This window comes from Myotis brandtii, unplaced genomic scaffold (genome assembly GCF_000412655.1).
Source record: "Myotis brandtii unplaced genomic scaffold, ASM41265v1 scaffold62, whole genome shotgun sequence".
Classification (NCBI taxonomy): Eukaryota; Metazoa; Chordata; class Mammalia; order Chiroptera; family Vespertilionidae; genus Myotis; species Myotis brandtii.
The window spans coordinates 2,375,647-2,395,624 of record NW_005370366.1 but is presented as its reverse complement, the minus strand read 5'-3'; the positions used below and the strand labels follow the sequence as shown (position 1 = coordinate 2,395,624).

Below are 19,978 nucleotides of genomic sequence, written 5' to 3'. Positions count from 1 at the left end.
TGCTCACCAGCCCTGAACCCAGCTTCTGGCTGAGTGGCATTCCCCCTGTGGGAGTGCACTGACCACCAGGGGGCAGCTCCTGCATTGAGTGTCTGCCTCCTGGTGGTCAGTGTACATCATAGGACCAGTTGTTCCGCCATTTGGTCAATTTGCATATTAGTCTTTTATTATATAGACTTTTAAAAAAACATACCTTAATTGATTTCAGAGGGGTGGGGGGAGAGAGAGAGATAGAAATATCAATGATGAGAGAGATTCATTGATTGGCTGTTTCCTTCACACCCCCTACTGGGAATTGAGCCTGCAACCCCAGGCATGTGCCCTGACTGAGAATCGAACCTCAACCTTCTGGTTCATAAGTCGATTCTCAACCACTGAGCCACTCTGGCCGGGAAAATTATAGACTTTTTGAAGCAAGAATGATAGGACTTGGTGAGGAGAAAGTAAAGATGACTTCTAAAAGTTTTGGCTCAGATGACAAGTAAAATGGTGATGTCACAGGAAAAGAGATAAATTGGGATAAGATCTTGATTTGGAGCCAAGATAGGTACAGGTGGAAGGTGACAAGTAGTATAGTTTTGTTGAGAGTCTAACAGTCAAAACTTCCAAGTGCAAAACAAACACACAGCTAGCTGGAGATCCATGACTTGGGATGAGAAATTAGAACTGGACATAAAGATTTGAAAGACAGAGAAGAGATTGGCTAAAAAGAGAATTGATGAGCTAGCTGATAGAGAAAGAAAAACAAGAAATACAAGAAGGTAGGGGAAGGTGGGGGTAAGGGAGAGATAACCAAAGGACTTGTATGCATGCATATAAGCCTAACCAATGGACACAGACCCCAGGGGGGTGAGGGCATGAGCAGCTGGGGGGTGGGGGGGAGAAGCACGCAATGAGGAGTTAAGGACACATATGTAATACCTTTATCAATAAAGAAAATAAAAAAAGAAATGATACAAATATAGTTCCTGACATAGAAAGATGTTCATGATGCAGTTCTTTAAAACATGCCCTGAGGTATTTCAATAAAGTAAAATTCATGTATCATAAAATTCATGAGCACCTGAAGGTGGCCAACTGGTCTACCAGTTGCAGGTTCTGAGACCTGAACGTCACATAACATCACTGGTCCTCCGCTTCCTCTTCTGGAAAACAGGTATATCATCTATCTCTTAGAATCAATATTAAATAGCAAATGGCAATGGGTTCTGTACATGGCAACCTGTCAAATAAAATTTGATTGCACTACCATTTAAAAGATTTACCCACTTTAAGTGGGCTGTTCAGTGAGTTTTAGTAAACTCACAGCTGTGCTTGCACCGCTCCAAAATAGCCTCTCGTGCCTCTTTGCAGGCAATCCTCTCCCACCCCTGGGCCAAGGCAACCTCTGACCTGCTTCCTGTCTCTGCATTGAGGCTGTTTTGCCCTGGCCATTCGGAGTAATGGTGCTGAACATGTGTATAAAGTCTGCGTGGATGGATGTTTTCATTTCTCTTGAGACAGACAACTAGAAGTGGGATTGCTGGTTCATATGGTAAGAGTATGTTTAACATTTTAAGAAACTGCCAACATCCTCATCAGGCTGGTAGGGTCAACGTCAGGCTTTCCTGTTATAGCCATTTTAGTAAGTGGGCAGTAGTACCTCACTGGTTTAACTGCGCACTTGCCTAGTGACTAACGATACTAGACATCTTCCCATGTGATTATCTGCCCTCCGGATGTCTTTGTTGAAGTGTGTATGCAAATCTTGTTATTTTTCAATTTGGTTGTTTGTCCTATTACTATTGCTGTAAAAGATCTTCATATAATCAGGTGCTTTAGGGGATGTATGATTTACAAGTACTTTCTCCTGGTTGGTGCTTATATTTTCATTGTCTTAATGGCATATTTTTAAAAGCAAAATTTTTAAATGTTGACATTCAGTTTATCAGCTTCTCCTTTTGCTGACCATGCATTTTGTATCTTATCTAAGAAATCTTTGCTTAACGTAAGATCACAAAGATTTTTCTGTCTTATACTTTCTCCTGGAAGTCTTACCATTTTACATTTCGGTGGAGATAAAACTAGAGACAAAAGTACTGAAAAAATGATCCCTTTAAGACATGTAAAGTATAATTATATGTGCTTACATACAGTTACATACTTACAAACATAGAGAGAGAATAGCCTAAATGGATATACATCAAAACAGCAGAAAGGCACTTATATTTTAGAGAGTTTTATTTTCTTCTGGGAGGTGCTAATCTAGCCTTTGCCTGAGGCAATCCGGCAAATGGCTCAGCACAGGGCATGAGTGGGGGGTGGGGGCAATGGGGGGATAAGGACACATATGTAATATCTTAATCAATAAAGAAAATTTAAAAAGAAAATACAAAAAAGAGTCAATGAAAAAAATGACATAGAGAAAAGCCAAGGGGACAGGTTCAATGACTCACTGGGAGGTTGAAGAAGAGAGAAAGGGAGGAAGGAGAGAGAAAGGAAAGGAAGGGAATAAAAGGAGTTAGTTTGTTGCATATTCCAATATTGTAGGACCCTTAGAGCACCTGCAGCCAAGAAGAATGTGTTTTGAGATCAGTTCTTCATTTCCATCCAATTATATTTTAAACTTCAGCGAATGACATTTATACAATAAAAATTTTGATTATATCTACTTATCTGATCAAGAAGTTAGGAAAATAACTTAAGGACACATTCATTTTCTGGAATAAGACAAAATTTTCAAAGGACTGAGATCAATCTGAGGCCTTCAGATGTCTTTGGGATGTTGCAAAGCTAGTTAGAATGAACAAAACCTTTTGCAGGTCTTGGAAGCCATGCTTGCTCTTACTAGTACAAGCTTTCCTGTGTTGGAGAGATTAAATCTAGCACCAAATTAGAACAGGGAAAGTGACTTCAAACTGGCTGTGGTTTAAGACAATGATGCAGACACTTTACCTTCATGATGGGGACTCTTTCCTGTCCTGGTCTGAACTCTGCTCGGTTACACAGTGCAATTATCTTTGATAATGAGGCCCAGGTTCCAGAGCTTTGATCAAAGGTTTGCTCTGGAAAACAGAAAGCACAGGGGATGCTGTGGGTGCTGGGCTCCCTCTCCACAAACCATACCGTTCACAAAATTTTGAGACTGCACACCAACTCTGCCACACTGGCTGTGCCCCTCTTCTTAAGTCCACAGCTTTGGGCCAAACTGAATGCTCCAGAAGACTTACTCAACTGGTCTTCACTGGTGTCAGCCATAAAGATCTGATTGTCAAACCACAGATGGGCCACGGTCATCCTGTTCTGGGTCAGAGTCCCCGTCTTGTCTGAGCAAATGATGGAGGTGGAACCTAGTGTCTCCACTGCCTCCAGGTTCTTCACCAGGCAGTTCTTCTTAGCCATCCGTTTTGCTGTCAGTGACAGAGTCACCTGGACAGAAGAGAGAAGAGAAAAATCCATTGAATGCAGGTACAATAACATAAAAGTAGCTAAGGCTGGACTAGTTTCAGGCAGTACCTGATAAATCCTATATGTCACGATCCTTTTTTTTAAATTAAATATGGGATATTTCTTTTGTCCTTTTACACCTTAAAGAAATCCTGAGGAATTCACAGGTGACAAAACCAAGCAAGGTTGTTATGGCCCATACTCATGTGTAATTACAGAGGGTGCTTTGGTCACCCAGCTCCTGTCGGACAAAAGAGTGAATGCATAAGGTTTGTGCCAAAGAGCTTGTCCCAAAGGCTTGCTTGTTGCTTTGATGAATCAAGAAGTGTTTGTATCTCATTTTAAGAGGTCCATATTTTAAAGGTTCTTAGCTCTCTCTTTTAAGCCCCGAGATCTCAAAGGGTTCTTTGGGCTCAATTTCTTCAAATTACTACCTGCTGGAGTCAGAAGGGACATGGAGTTCAGAAACTTCTGTCCATCTTTGCTGAGGACAACAGCAGGCCAATGATCTGAGGCCACCTTTACATGTTAACTGGAACCACGAGACTCCCCCACCCCCACCCCACAGGGTCTCCATAACAGAGACTTGGGGGGGGGGGGTTGTTTAAGGATTAATTGGATGGGTCCTACCAAGGGAGACCCAAAGCTGAATTTGGGGGAAGGTCCAGGAAAGGGCTGTATTTCTCTGCAGAAAAAAGAGAAGGAGTTTGTGTGTCTGTGTGTGTCTAAGGGAAGAGAATTTAGGTAAACAAAGTGCCTAAGTTCCTCAGCTGTAGAAACTGCCAAGGAAATTGTGGAAATGTGAGAAAGACATCTGGCTGCTCAAAAATCTGTGAATGATGGTTCAAGCCTTATCTAGATCTTAAGGAGCAAAGTTACATATGTGATTCGCAGAGAGATCTCCTAAATGAAAACGCAAAGTTTTCAAGGACAGTGCATTCAAATATGAACAACCTGTCCCTCTAAGAATCATTCCATTCAGAATGTCTCCTGGTTGTCTCTGACCGGGAGGGAGTATTGCTCTGAGCTGGAGGAGTTGGAGCTCCCCCAGCATAACAGGGTGGCATGTATTAACAGGGTCAGGGGACAGGCCACCTAGCAGCATGGACTCACAGTGACAGTGGCCAGGAGGCCCTCGGGTACATTGGCCACAATGATGCCAATGAGAAAGATGATGGAGTCCAGGACACGGTACTTCATGGACACCGCAATGATGAAGAAAAGGACGCCGATGGAGATGGCCACTCCTGCCACAATATGAACGAAGTGCTGGATCTCGATGGCGATGGGTGTCTTCTCATTCCCAACTCCTGAAGCCAGTGAGGCGATCTGACCGATGATGGTGCGGTCACCCGTGTTGATGACCATGCCAGTTGCTGTGCCTACAGGTGAAGTGGATATTTTATTTCATGAGTCCTCAGCTGGGAGAGGACCACAGACTCCTCATCTGGTGGCTTACGTGATCAATGAACACATGACATTACAAAGGCCAACATCAGTTCTCTAGGCCCTGCAATTCTAGGTTTTCTCTTGGACAAGCTTTGTACAAGAGATGAAAAGAGATACAAACATAGAGCCCAAAGGGACCCAGTGGTGTGGGCGGTCCTGAGAGCTGGCAAGACTTACCTTCCAGACAGGTTGTCGAATAGAAGCCAATGTTCTTTGTCTCCAGGGGGTCATCATGGGTGAACTCACAGGAGCGGGACTGGGGCTCAGACTCCCCAGTGAGAGATGAGTTGTCAACCTAGAAGAAAATGTGAAGAAGTTCAAGATGAGCCCTGACCTGTGTTTCTCAGTGGTTAGAGCATCAGCCCATGCACCAAAGGATCATGGGCTCGATTCCAGTCAAGGGCACTTACCTGGTTGGGGCATGTGTGGGAGGCAACCAATCGATGTGTCTCTCTCACATTGATCTTTCTCTCTTTCTCTCCCTCCCTTACTCTTTCTGAGAATCAATGGAAAAAATATCCTCAGGTGAGGTTTAACACACACACAAAAAGAAAACAACAAAATATTCAAGATGAGGCACTGTGTCCCCTGCTCCAGTTACGCCAAGAACTGGAAGGGCCACAGAATGCCAGCCAGTTAGCAGCCTGATCCTTGGGCACCTGTGACACTTACCTTGCATCCCTGGGCAAACAGCAGCCTGATGTCTGCTGGGATCTGGTCTCCTCCTTTAATCTCCACTATGTCTCCCACCACCAGCTGCTCTGCAGGAATTATCTTCTTCTCTGAATCTCGAATGACAAGCGCTTGCTACAAAAGAAAATGTGGTAGATGCCTTAGATCGGGGAATGATGCTGATGCTTCTCCGTCCACCACTTACCAAAACTCAGACATCAAAACTCAAAATGGCAAAAGATGAAACAAAAGACTTTGTCTTGGGCCTGAAGACCCTAAGAACTATTTTTTTTTCCTGAGGAGGAGCTCCTAGAGATATTCTTGGACACAGAAAATGTATTGTGGGCAGATATAGCAAAGGGACAGCCCTGGGTCTGACTGAAAGGAATGAGTACTCCTGGCTTCGATGTCAGGGAAGAATCCTAAAGGTTGAATCAAAGGGCTTAATAATCTTGCTCAGCTCAGGAAAACTTTAATGCTGGAGGAAGTGGATCTCCTCCACCATTAGCACAAAAGATCCCCAGAGTCCCCTCTAGCTGGCAGCTCTGGGGCCCAAGGACAATGTGGTTTTCCCACTGTGCTGACAGTGGTGCACAGTCTCCCTAGAGGACACCTACCAGGGGCCCTTGTAGGGACAGAGGAGCGTGGATGCCCCACATTGAGTGCATTCTGGGGCAACATGCAGTGAAGCTCAGCAGTGGCAGCCAAGATGGTCACAAATAAAAACTCATGAGTTGATGTCCTTGGCTACCAGACCACCTGAATGACTTTTGTCTCAACAGTTCGCCAACACTTCCAAGCAATAATAGAAGATACTGCGCAATGACTAATGTTTCCATCCTACTATACTCTTGACTAAGCATTTTCCTGTCTCTTACCTAACTGATTATCTCAGTGAGGAAGTGGGGGTTCATAGAGATTAGGTCACTTGCCCAAGACTTCTCAGACAGAAAAGGATGAGCCTGAGCCTGATCACGGACCCTGTGCCTCCAAGGCCTCATTCTCCTCACCTGAAGTCATGTGGAAATGGAAGAGGGACAGCTGCTACTCACCTGTGGAATCATCTTACTGAAGCTGGCCATGATGTTGGTGCTCTTGGCTTCTTGGTAGTAAGCAAAGATTCCTGTTAATATGACAACCAGGGCGAGCACGGTGCCCAAGTACACCTGGGTCAGGAGGAGAGGCATTGGTCAGAAAAACCAGCCACAGAGTGAGCCAGTTCCTAGGGTTAGAGCTCTTCATGGGAAGGCCAGAGAGATGGCAGTTGTGTCCTGGTGTAATTTACAGGCCACAAAACACATCCATTTTAAGTCTATAATTCAATGATTTTTAAAACATTTACACAGTTGCTTATTGAAGTTGCAACAATTGCCACAGTCCAGTTATAGAGCATTTCTGTACTCCCAATAAGACCTCTTGTGCCCAATGGCAGTCTCCCTGCCCCCGCCCCTAGCCCTAGCAGTCACTGATCTGCTTTGTCTTCAGGATGTGCCTGTTCTGGGCATTTTATACCAATGGAATCATATGGTATGTGGCCCTTTGCATCTGGCTTCTTTCTCTCAGCCTCACATTGGCCAGTGTGGTTTTGTTGCTTAGTTGTTAGCACACACACATGTTCTCTATGTTAAAAGGAATGAATTAACCCAGCCAGTGTGGCTCAGTGGTTGAGCATCGACCTATGAACCAAATGCCAGGGTTGCCAGCAGGGAGCATGCAGGAGGCAGCCGATCATGTTTTTCTCTCTCATCATTGATGTTTCTATCTCTCTCTCCCTCTCCCTTCCTCTCTGAAACCAATAAAATATTTTTTTAATTCATATATATATATATATATATATATATATATTACTTAAGAACTTACAATGTTTCTCTCTCTTTTTAAAATTATGCTCATACTGCATCTGAAACATCAGGTAGTCAGATGTAATTTCTGTTTTACAGCTGGGAAAAATTATTGATTTTGCCAACCCCATGCAGCGATTGGTCAGCGGAGACTCCTGATTCCACCCAGGGCTCTGCCCCTGAAAGGCCTCACTTTATTAATCTGTTCTTCCCTGTTACTGATTCAGTAAAACCAGGCAGGAGACCCCAGTGCCTTACATTGTCTAGGGATGATGACTTATCGTTAGAGTACTGAATTCCATACGCAATCCAGCACAGAATGGCTCCCGCCCACAGAAGGATGGAGAAGCCTCCCACCATCTGCTTCAGGAACTTGATAATCTCCGGAGTTTCCTTGGGAGGGGAGAGGGCGTTGGGCCCATCTCGAGCCAGGAGCTCAGCAGCTTGGGTGCTGGAGAGACCCTGAGAAAGTTGAACAAAAATAAATAGAATTATGAAGTTGAAATTGGCAGTTGCAAAATAGTCACAGGGAGGTATAGTATAACATAGAGACTATAGTTAATAATTTTGTAATAACTATGTATTGTGCCAGGTGGGTACTAGACTTATTGGGGGAAATCACGTTGTAAGTTATTTAAATGTCTAGTCACTATGCTGTACACCTGAAACTATTATAATGTTGAATATCAACTGTATTTGAAAAAAATTAAAATGAAAACAATAAAAACAAACAAAGAAACAAAAAAAAAACCCAAACAGAATTAGACATTTCTCCTGCCTTGGGTTGGATATTATACTTCAGCAGGTTGTGGAGAGGGGTTACCATGCTCAGAGGCAGCCTGGGAAAAGTGGGTGACACCTCACCTCCACCCCCACCTTGTCTTCTCTCAGAATTGCCTTTTGAAAAAAAATCTTACCAAGTTGTTTTCTTGTTTTAAAAGGAATGCTTAATGTCAGCCAGGCAGTATTTTCCATATATTTACCCATTTTATTTTTCAAAATAACCCTCTGAAGAAGGAACTATTATTATCCTCATCTTATAGATGTGGAATTTGAGGCAAATGATGGTTAAGTCATCAGGATTCGACCAGCATCTGGACCCAGAGCAACTATATTCTGTCTGCTAAGGAGGTTCTGTTTCTTAGAGATTTACCTAGAGATAGCAGCAATCTGATTTGAAATATAGAAGCTAGTCATCAAGGTTAAGGGCAATGCAGTAACATCCAGAAAATACTCTCTCTTCTGGAACTGCGATATAGTACATGGCTAATTTTTCATGCTTAAGTCTGGTGCTTTTCTGCTTTTCTAGATATTGGCCCTGAGTACTAAGTTCTTGTTCATCTTTAGAGTTACAAGTCCTACCAGCCTGAGGCCCACATGGCCAGTCACTTCTAGCCAGAAGCCCTCCACGCACAGGTGCACAGAGACTTGAAATCCTGAACTATCATCTGTAGGGTTCCCCCCCAAACTACCTTTTATAGAGAAAGTCTTTTACATACCTTCTCTCCCTAATTATGTTGTAAGCCAGTTAAAGGTAAGGACCCTATCCTTGTTCATTTGTGTGTCCTTTATAGGATCTACTGCTTTTTCTGCAGCAGAGGCTCAAACAGTTGTTAAATACCTGGATTTGTAATCAGCAACTGGATACCATCACCCCCCATTTGCAATGCCTTTTCCAGAACCTCAGACTCACTATCACCCCTTCCTCCCACTGCCTTCTCTAATCTCTCACCCCCACCCCTGGGGTCCAGCCCACAACCTGACCCCCTGCTCACATCTCCTTTTTCTGCTGGATTAAGGATTTGTTTAAAAAAACCTCAGTGTCTCTTCTGCACCCTTCCCCCTCCCATCTTACTGCTGCTGCATAGTTCACATGCTCTTCTCATAGTCCTGCATTCTTCTAGACCCTCCCATCTCCCACTTAAAAATGAAATGTGTGAAAAAAGAAAAAAATCTATATATATAAAAGCCTAAGCGACCGGCCGACCAGCTGGCCAGCTGGTAGCTATGATGTGCAATGACCACCAGGGGGCAGACACTCAATGCAGGAGCTGCTGAGCAACAGCAACTTTGCAGAGTGCCCTCTCGCACTCCAGGACCCCTCAGGGGGATGTCGGACTGCAGGTTTTGGCCTGATCCCCGCAGGCCAGGCCAAGGGACCCCCACCTTCCAGAGGGACCCCGCTCACTCTGCTGATGCCCTTTGAGCCCCGGCACCGCCCCAAGTGCAGCCGGCCAGGGAGGGACTGTGGGAGGTTGGCTACAGGGCGTGTCTGGCCCATCTCACACAGTCCCGCCCTGCCGGCCACTTTCTAATTAATTTCCTTTCAATGTGCACAAATCTGTGCACTGGACCTCTAGTATATATATATATATTTGTCTTCTCCCAGAATTGCCTTTTGAAACCCAATCTTACCAAGTTGTTTCCTTGTTTAGAAATTATACTCTTTATACAACTAATATTGTCTTTATTCCTTAGTTTAATATGAAACTGCTGGACAGTTTCACTAAAATTATCTCTTTCCCACCTGATTTTCTACCTTACCTCCCTGCCATCAATTCCAGGCACTCTGTCCTTCCTGCTCCCTGGGTACTCTGTCAACTTAAATCCAAGCCATCATCCTACGTCCTAATTCAAACACTTCCACTGGTCAGAATTAAAAACATCTCTCAGCCTGTGGTATAGATCTCTTGGTTGCCCTCTAAGTGGAACAGAGTGGATGATATGATACTTTTCTACATGTCTGGCTTCCTCTCTGAGCTGCTAACTCCTTATGATAGAGGTGTCTGTTCCTCTCTGCTCCTCTCACTGCTGACCCAGTGCATCACACACAGTGGGTATTTTTGTTGACTTAAACAGATGCAGCCAAATATCCTGATGTCAGGCCACCAAAGCTTTTGAAATATGAGTTGAATGTGAATTCATAGAAGGAAGCAGTGCCTCTGTGATGGGAGAGTTGGGAGCCACCAGGGACCACTCAGTCCTTCTCAGGAGAGGAGGAGGACAAACAGGGTCTAAGGCTGTCACCCCAGACCTTGGCTTCTTAACACTGGGTCTCCCCATTCTTTGATAAGGCCATCATACTTCCTGTACACCAGGATTAAAAATAACTGACCATGACAATGAGCAAGCATCTGAACCTTTGGGGGGAGACCATAGCTTTCTGTAGTCACAGTCAAAAGAACTATAGAGTCAGCATACAGCTCAGCCAAGAAGCTTGACCAGGGCCTTGGTTCAGAACGCTAGCTCCTGATGTCAGCCCCCTTCTGTCCACTCACCAGGGCATCTCAACATTAGTGCCATAAGTCACTCATCCTAATGGTGCCCTCAACTTTCCACACACCCCTTTTCTTTACAGTGACAGGGCTGCTTCTCCTGATTTGAGTTCCCTCATGACTTACCGTAACAATATTTGTATGATATTTAGTTTCCAATTCCTTATTGCTGAGCTTGTGGTCATCCTGAAGTCCATGAAAAGAAGAACAGAGTGGATTAGGTAATTCCAAAAAACTCAAGCTGGAAACTCTGACAAGCCCCATGGGAGCTGGGAGAGGGGCCAGAAAGTGTGGGAGTAAGAGACAGAGCCCTGGGTACCAGGTGGCCATTGCAGAGAGGGGCGGGAGGGTCCTGCTGCAGGAGAGGCTTGACCCGATTCAGGAGACTTTCTGGTCACCCCGGGAAGAGTTCAGACTTAACTTGCTATTTACCACATTGTTTTTTATGAACAAAGCAATGCATTCCACCTCAGTCTAAGTTCCAGCACATGCAAGTCTGAACCTACCTGGTGTCCAGGTGCAAACTCAGACATGAATGTGGGACCAATGGAAGGTGACCAGCAACACCAAGCAGCCCCATTTCACATGCCCTGACAACTTGGGACCCATGCAGCCCTTGCTGGGAGGTAGTCTTTGGGAGAGGGAAGCATGACTGTCCTTATTCAGGTACTTGAGACTCAGGTAGATCACTGATTACAGAAACCCCGCACTTTAAAAACCTGTCATATAATGCCATTATGGTCCAGACTCACTAATTTTGGCCCAGGATCATTAGACTCAAGCAGCATTTCTCAACCTGGGCATCATTGACATTGAGGGCCAATAACTCTGTTTTAAAGACTTCTACCCACCAGCAGCTTCCCTCAGACACAGGACAGAGTCTTTACGCCCTGACTGTCCAGAACAAAGATTTATACTTGTGATTGGGACTAGAGCCACCTCTTCTCTTAAGTACATGCAAAAAGCGTCATGTTAAAAGATTAAGACTTGCCGAAACCGGTTTGGCTCAGTGGATAGAGCGTTGGCCTGCGGACTGAAAGGTCCCGGGTTCGATTCCGGTCAGGGGCATGTGCCTGGGTTGCGGGCACATCCCCAGTGGGAGATGTGCAGGAGGCAGCTGGTCGATGTTTCTCTCTCATCGATGTTTCTAACTCTCTATCTCTCTCCCTTCCTCTCTGTAAAAAATCAATAAAATATATTTAAAAAAAAAAAAGATTAAGACTTTACAATTTTTTTTTCCTTTCCTCATCCAGAATTTGCTTTGCTCATTCTTTCATGTCAATTGAAGATGACATTGCCAAGGGTTCAAAGGGTTAAGATACAGTTCTATGCACTGTGTGCTAAGTTCTGGGCAGGTACAAGGAACAGGGAATGGATGAGTAGAGCCACTGTGTGCATAGATGGACCTGGTTTTTAACAGGCTGCACTGGGAGGCAGAGCACCTGTCCTCCTCCTCCCTTTAGCCTTGGTTCTGGGGATGAGAATGCAGAAAGGCTGGGGGCTGGGGCCCCTCTGCTGGCCAGAACTGGAATAGCACAGGGCAGCACCCTGGGCTGGGTTTGGGTTTATTCAAAAGCCAAGAGTGCTTTGGCTCTCATCAAGGTTCTGATTTGCTGGACAGGTCAGGGTGCAAGAGCATCCAGGCACATTGCCCAAATTACAGGATTCTTGGGAAGCAGAAGAACACTGGCTAATCCCATGGAAATTATTTTTCAGTATTACACATCTTCACAAACTGCTCAAGAAGAGAGATTCTCATCCTAATAAATAGGCAAGTGACAGAATGGATATATTTTCATGTTATACATAGCAATTTCAAGGAAGACTAGATAAGTTTTCAATCCTGAATTCTAGAGAAACATAGGCAAATAGAATGACTGTCTATTATCTGATGCTGTTCTCAGTCTTCCTCCTGCTGTATTTCATTGAACTCTCTTAACAAGCTTATGGGGTAGGCACCATTTTTCATTTTCATTTTTTTTTTCAAAATAGGAAACTGAGTTTCAGTCAGAGTGGGATTTGAGTTTAGGTCAGTACAATTTCAGGGCTGTGTTCTTAAATGTCTATCAGGATATATACAGACAAATGCCTAGTATGCTGCTCAAAGTTTCACAAACTCTCCAGGAGAAACAGAAAGCCCTGATGTATAGTATCTGATCATTTCTCATCACAGCCAAATTTCAAGCTACTAATGCAATGTCGATATGTTGGTCAGCTTGTCAAATTCCTGAATATTTAACCACTGGCTCTCTAGCCCCCAGGAACTTATACCACTACTGTCTGTTCAATCATAGAACTTTAGAGTCTGCAATGAATTTGAGTGTAGAAGCTTCTCCTTTGATGGTCCTGAGACGAATGTCATATTTCAGTTCTGAGGCTGTCCTTTTCCACGGTGGCCAAAGTCCTTCTTCAATTGTAATAATATTGAGCTTCAATAAAGCACTTTAATTATAAAATACTCTTATTCCTTTCTCACTTTCCCCCATCACAGACCCATGCAAATTCAGTGAAGCCAGTTACACGTAGAACTTCAACGGGGTGTAAAGTCATCTGACTCCAAGCCCAACAGTCTTATCACCTTCTCATGGAGCATATATGCTCCCAAACCTAGTAAATATCAAATGGTTTCACTTTATCAGCTAGAAACTGGCAAATGGTAACTTATATTTCACTGAAAGGAGAGCAGTGTGGGCCAAGCCTGTGGGGACTGGAATCCCAGAGGCTTCCCTGAGTCCCACCTGGGAATGCCGACAATCAGAATGCAGGTACTCTGCAGAGGCTTGGCCCCTGGGCAGATATTATCCTACCTTTCTCTTTCTACTAAAAAAATATAAATAAATAAATAAATAAATAAATAAATAAATCTTACTAGGAAATTCAAACCCTTCAGAATGCCTTTTCTTTTGGAAAAGGAAGGGTACAGGGACAAGGTCCCGATAAGCTTCCTAGGGGGAAGGGCAGCACTCAGGGGCCCCTTTGCCTTCAGGGCCCAATCCACTGACCAGATCAATTTCTTTTGTCAGATGCTCTTTGCGCTGATTCTTTCCGAGTTCCAAGCAGTTATCCTGCAGGCCCCTGTACTTATCCTTGCCATCCCCCTTGTCTGTTTGCTTCATGTCTTTGGCTCCATTGAGCTCCACAGAGTAAATGCGGGGTGTTTTCTGAAGGAGAAGCAGAGGTGCAGTATTAGCCCCAAGTGGATTTTCTGACTTCCCCTGGGGGTCGGGGACCACCATCCCCACTGTCATCTCCTCCCCTGGGGAGAGGAAGGAGCAGGATTGTAGGGAGGTTCCCCCACCTTCAAACAGCAGCTCCTTGGCCCTCTCTTCTCTCTCCTCCTGTGTGGAGGGCAGGCTGGGGTAACCCCTCCTGGGTGGAGGGGAAGGTGGGTGTGATTTCCCACCCAGAAAGAACACCTCTCTAAGGAGCCATGGGGTCTTCTGGGACCTTGTTCCCCATTTCTTGGGTAGAGGGTGCTCATCGTCCCACCATTTATTGGGTGGAGGGCGCCCACTGCTCCCCGTTTCTTGTGTTGGCGTGAGCATGCTGGGGTACTGCCCAATGAGCTCCTGAACCTCAGCCCCAGGCAGGGCGCGCCTTACGCACTGCACTACGGTGCATTCGTATAAGCCCAGCCAAGTGCTACCCTTGGGATAGGGGCTGCCCTCGAACGCCGGCCCCTCCCGGAGTCCGCTGGGGGCTCCAGCTTCGACTGAGGGCTTGGGGCAGGGCGGGGAGAGGAGCGGCGCGGAGGCCAAAGAGCGAGAGGTGCTGGTGGCCTCCATATCCCCGCACCTCTCGACCGACCGGCCCGGGGTCCGGTTGCACGCACCTGGCCCATGACGCGGTGGAATCCCGGTCGCGGCTGGCGCGGGTGGGAGGGCGGAGAGGGTCTGGTCCGGCGGCGGCGGTGGCGGCGGAGGTGCAGCCGCTGGCTGGGGAGGTGGCGGCGCCTTAAATGCCGCTCGCCCCGCCCTTTCTGGTTTCGGGAACCCACGTCTGCCGCCGCCTGAAAGTGCGACTGCGACTTGCTTACCAGTGAAGGAACTGATACAGTTACACCATCAGCACAGCTGGCGACAACTGTGCTCTAAGGGGCCTTTAGAAACGGAAGGCTGCTCTCGGGTCTTACGCACAGGTGCGTCTCCGAGGGGATTTGGGGACAACCAAGAGCCTCTGGGGAGCAGCTGAATTACTTTGCAGGATCCAGATAGGAATTTGGAGTTGGAAACCATTTGGGTGAGAGGGAGAGAGTGGAGAGGAGACGTGAGGGATTCCGCGCCAGCCTGAGGGGCTGTCGGTTCTGAGGACTCGGACTAGGTTGCTGGGGCCAGAACTGAAGTTGTAAGCTGCGCATCCCCACCCGCTCCTGCGGGGACCGAGCGCTTCCGTTCCCAGGAACCACACACACTTCCAGCCTCCCTTCTTCCTTCCCTCCCTTCCTTTCTTCTTTTCTTTCCAGAATTTAAAGCCTATCTCCCCAGCCAGCGGCTGCACCTGCTGCCCAGGTTCGTGCAGGGCCGCTGTTCCAGTGTCTGCCTGCGTTTTGGACAGGTGTGGAGCAGACAAGCAGGATGCTGGCGGAGATGCACCAGACCCCGTGTCCAGCCCAAGCTTAAGAGCAAATCCCCAGTCATGCTGATTTGATTGGGGAGAGGTGGGCTCATGCAGTGGTGATGGCATAGGTTAAACATTAGAAAATTGTAACCACTTCCCTTGGAGAAGATTTATTCTTGTTGATGTGAAGAACAGTGTTAGTTATGACCAAACCGGACAAAATAGAACTTTGTCAGATTCTCTAGTACCTCTAAAATCCTGCAGGGTACCAGTCCTAGCCGTCGCTACTGTGGCACATGCGGCAGCCTCCGAGGCCATCAGGTGTCCTGGAATGCAACCTCTACTAAAAAGGACAAATGCAGCCACTCTCCCCACACCCACCCTGACTCCAGAGTTATTGTTTTGCTGTCACCAGTCATTCTGCCCCAGAGTACCGGCATCCCATTATTCCTTGAGGGGATGGCCTCCAGGTGTCTGTGATGCGCAAGTGGAGTAGTCCTCACCTGATAGAACTATGAACTGGATCTCCCCAGAGACACACAGTCTCACCTCTTTTTGGCTCCAGGGGCTATCACCGAGCAGTTCTAGGCAATGGACACTGAGCTCCACCCAATTCTAATTACCTCTCTTGAGCTGCCCATAAAACCTAGGACACCTCCTCAGTCCTCATACTCTAGTAGTGACATCTGCATGAGGTTGGGTTTTCCTGTCTTTCAAAAGAAACCTATTTATGCCAAAAGTTTCTTCTAGAACTGTTCTGATCAACAAATATTATGTATTTGGGACAGGCTGTCATATTCCTGGCTCATTTTAATACACTTAATGTTAATTCACTTAATGAACTTGAAACTATACTGGACATAAGAGGTGGTGGGGAGAAATGGTACTAAAATTGAATCATTCTCTGATCTCAAGGAAGTTACACTTGATCCATTGGAGGGAGAAAATTGATGAATAAACAATAAGTGATCCAAGACAGAAAAGAATGAACACTAAATGTTATAGGCTCTAAGTGCTTTAAGAGTTAGAAGGAAAGATGGGAGATATGGCAAGACTTTTATTCCTTAGAATTAGTTATTAAGATTTTCTCCTTCCCCTTTGCACCCCCATGAAAGATGGGAGAGAGGTAGAAAGAGGGGCTGATTCAGGGCCTGGTGTCTAACACTGTTGGTGCCTTGAAAGGCCCCATGCTGCAGAGTCCTAGGTAAAGGGACATCCACCAGCCACCTCATAGGTAGGAATGTGAGGATACCTAGGATGTGGAGTTTGAAGGCTAGATACAGAGAAGGAAGAGGGTCTAGGTGACAATGAGAAGAGGACGGTCTCCTTCTGGCCTCACATCTGGCTCAGCAGGTCCCTCTGCCCACTGTCTTCTTCCTCTCCTAGATTCCTCTCCCACACAAATGGGCAGTCTCCACACACCTGTGTCCACTTGTCGGGCCTGGCTATGGTTAGGCAGTGTTTCTCCCCCAACAAGCTGCCTGGAGTTGGAGTCAGAACGAAAAAAACAAAAACAAAGCAGCCCAGCACATTTCTGCACTGTTTCCTCATTGCCTCATATAGAAGACATCCTGGGACTAGGGTAGGAACATCCTGCAGAGAGGACAACCTGCTTTCAGACATAGCACATGTACTGTGGTGATGGCCCTGCCTGGGGCTCTTAACCAGAGCAGCAGGTGCTGCTCTCAGAGCAGGTAAAGGCCCACAGGGGGCACACCAGAGCACAGGGGCAAGTACGAACCTGTTTTCTACTTATGTCAATACAACTCCCCAAAATGTTAGCTTACCACAGAGTTCATTCTCTGTGACTCATTTTGGGTAATAAGATTGTTTTTTAGAAAATTACAATTTCTTTTTTAATAGGTGATTGAAAAAAATTGACTGCATTATGAATTTTTAAAATTTATTTTATTTTAATGATTTTTGTTTTTTAATCTTATATTTTTCCTCACTTGAATGACCTTCTTTAGAGACATATATAACATATATGACATATAACTTGCATGACATGCAGGATATTATTCACACAAATATGCTCAGTTAACTTTGCAGGAATTTTTCTCTTCTGGTGAGTGAGGTGACATTCTCATGGTCATCAGCTCTCACATTCTTCAGTCAGGGAGTCCAAAGCAGACACTCAAATATTTATCCCTGAAATATGTATTGGAAGCGTGTGTAGATGTGTAGCACCTTACCAGGTCTTTCTTCTGAAGGAGCTCTCAACCCAGTTAAGAATCTCAGCTACATCACCCAGTTAGAATCTTATATATAAAAAGCATAATATGCAAATTGACCGAATGGTGGAACAACCAGTCGGCAGGGCGTGGGGCTGGCGAGCAGGTGGCACCAGGCCAGCCAAGGCACGTGTCAGTGGGAAGAGGGAGGGGACGGTGATGGGGGTGGTGGGGCAGGGCTGGCTGCTTGCTGCTGGCGCCATGCCCTGATTGGCTCGCCGGTTGCCTCTTGCAGAGGGAGGCCACTGTGGCTTAGGCCCGCTCATTCAGACATCCCCTGAGGGTTCCCAGACTGCGAGAGGGCACAGGTGGGCTGAGGGACCGCCCCAGAGTGCAAGAATTTTTATGCACCGGGCCTCCAGTATTAACATAAGATGTGTCAAAGGCCGAACATGGTCCAGCACTGGGTGGGGGCAGACACCAGGGTTCCAGAGGTGCCAAGGGAAGTGGGAGCTTTGTGCAATGGAGTGATGGGCGTTTCTTGAGGTGGGTTAAGTGCAGGTGGAGTTTGAAGGCTAGGTAACCTGTAAGAAGTAGAGAGGAGGAGGAAGAAGAAGGTACTGGCTCCTACAAAGACACAGCTGATAGGAATGACAATGGTGGTGTTTCAGGGAGAACAAGGGACCTGATAGCCAGAGAGGACAGGCTCTCTCGGGGATGGGCAGGAGGTCCAGCTGTCAGGGTGGAACTGTGCAGACACTGGGCCTTACCCTAGGTCTTGGGAGCCCTTGAGAATGACAGTAGCATAATAGAAACAACATTTTGGGGAAGATGAGAGTTTCTCTAGCAAAAGGCAAGAGCCCTCCTGACTCTGTGAAGTTGTGGGATTGCAGCCATTCCAACATGAGACTTGAACCAAATTATTGTATTTTAGGTTCCTGTCACTGAGCAGCTTGTCAATGAGGCGGCTTGATGCTTTTGTCATTTATACTTTAGCAGCCCTGAGCATGTCTAGTCTGTAAGCAACTGTTAGTTCAGATATCATTGATTTGTTGTGTCAAGTGCATTTGAAAGGAAACCAGGGGAAGGGCAAATGATTGTCACCTACTAGTAAGTTAAATAGTCACAGTCTAAGTGGGAGAAGTTTATAGGATTCTCCACTCTCCATACCCCAATCCTATATAATAAAAGGCTAATATGCAAATTGACCGAATGGTGGAACAAGCGGTCACATGACACTCACTGACCACCAGGGGGCAGACGCTCAACACAGGAGCTGCCCCCTGGTGGTCAGCGTGCTCCCACAGAAGGAGCGCAGCTCAGCCAGAAGCCCTGAGCTGGGCTCATGGCAAGTGCAGTGGCGGTGGCAGAAGCCTCTCCCACCTCCGCAGGATGTCCGACAGGGAGCAGGCCTAAGCTGTCAGTCAGACATCCCCCGATGGCTCCCGGACTGCAAGAGGGTGCAGGCCAGGCTGAGGGCCTCCCCCCCCCCACTCCCCGAGTGCATGAATCTCATGCACTGGGCCTCTAGTAAATATATATTTATCCTGTGTTTCCAGGGTGAACTGAGCCTTTCTAAGAGCTATGTGGGGAAAAGGAGCTATGGAATGGAAGAATATTCCTAAGAGACAAGGTCCGTCTCTTCCATAAAGGTCAACTTCAATCTCATAATCTTATTGTGGCTGCCAGACTATGCCCTTAAGAAATAAAGCCACCCATTACTTTGAAGCACAAGATGCCTCCTGCATGATTACAGCCTGGAAATCAGGGTCTCAGTGGGGCTGGTTGTTGTCTCAGTTGTAGTGGCTCAATTGCACCAGCTTCCAACTACTACTCCATTTGAGCAGTATTCAGGCAAGAGTCTTCTCACACTCTGGACTGATCTTTCCCTTCACCTCATCTCTCTTTCCTCCCTCTAAGGGCTGCCAGGTAAAATACAAGGCTCCCATTAGAGTTGCATTTCAGCTAAACAATGAATAATTTTTTAGTATGTCTCAAATATTGCATGGGACATACTTATACTAAAAAAATGTATTATTTAGCTGAAATGCAAATTTAACTGGATATTTTTGTTTGCTAACTCTGGAAATACCACTTCTTCTAGATGCCTTGGGGGTCAGTCCAGCAGGTACATTGGGGACACTGGGGACATTGACCTAAGCTATCCTGATCTTCTCATTGCTAAGTCAAACATGGAAATAAAAACACATTCAGACTTTCTCTTTTTGCTGTGCCAGTCTCTCCCAAAAGCCACGTGAGCAGGATTTGTCTCAACTTGATGAGTGTGGGCGTAAGATTTTTTTTTTTTAACAAATAGCTTTTCAGCCAGAAAATTGTTATCACTGTGGAGAGGTCACATTCTTGAATCTGAGAAGAGTCTGTGGGAATACAATGCCATCTTTAAACCAATTTTCAGTTTTAGAGAGAACCAGCAGAGGGCGCACATTCTACAACCATACCAGGCTCAGGTAGGATCAAGGCCACCTGGAATCACTCAGGCACCAAGATTGATAGAATCCCTGTGGGCTTCACAACTGCATGCCAAAGACTTCATTTCTGATGGAGCAAAGGAAAACTTGGGTAA

At 46.0% G+C, this 19,978-nt stretch overlaps 1 protein-coding gene across 5 annotated transcripts in view; it reads right to left on the bottom strand.

Moving 5' to 3' along the window:
• The window catches only part of ATP12A (ATPase, H+/K+ transporting, nongastric, alpha polypeptide), a 29,713-nt gene extending 15,105 nt beyond the window's left edge, over window positions 1–14,608 (bottom strand). For 4 of the 5 annotated variants that reach the window (XM_014528169.1, XM_005880016.2, XM_014528171.1 and 1 more), the window contains exons 1-10: window positions 14,496–14,608; window positions 13,666–13,824; window positions 10,790–10,849; window positions 7,647–7,850; window positions 6,600–6,713; window positions 5,548–5,682; window positions 5,053–5,170; window positions 4,540–4,808; window positions 3,210–3,408; window positions 2,935–3,044 (exon numbers count right to left, since the gene is read on the bottom strand). In XM_014528169.1, the coding sequence (XP_014383655.1) occupies window positions 2,935–3,044; window positions 3,210–3,408; window positions 4,540–4,808; window positions 5,053–5,170; window positions 5,548–5,682; window positions 6,600–6,713; window positions 7,647–7,850; window positions 10,790–10,849; window positions 13,666–13,824; window positions 14,496–14,504 (1,377 nt within the window). In that variant the 5' untranslated portion in view covers window positions 14,505–14,608. The remainder of the gene's footprint in view (window positions 1–2,934; window positions 3,045–3,209; window positions 3,409–4,539; window positions 4,809–5,052; window positions 5,171–5,547; window positions 5,683–6,599; window positions 6,714–7,646; window positions 7,851–10,789; window positions 10,850–13,665; window positions 13,825–14,495) is intronic. The other variant, XM_014528170.1, reaches the window with a different exon arrangement.
• Window positions 14,609–19,978: the final 5,370 nt, after the last annotated feature.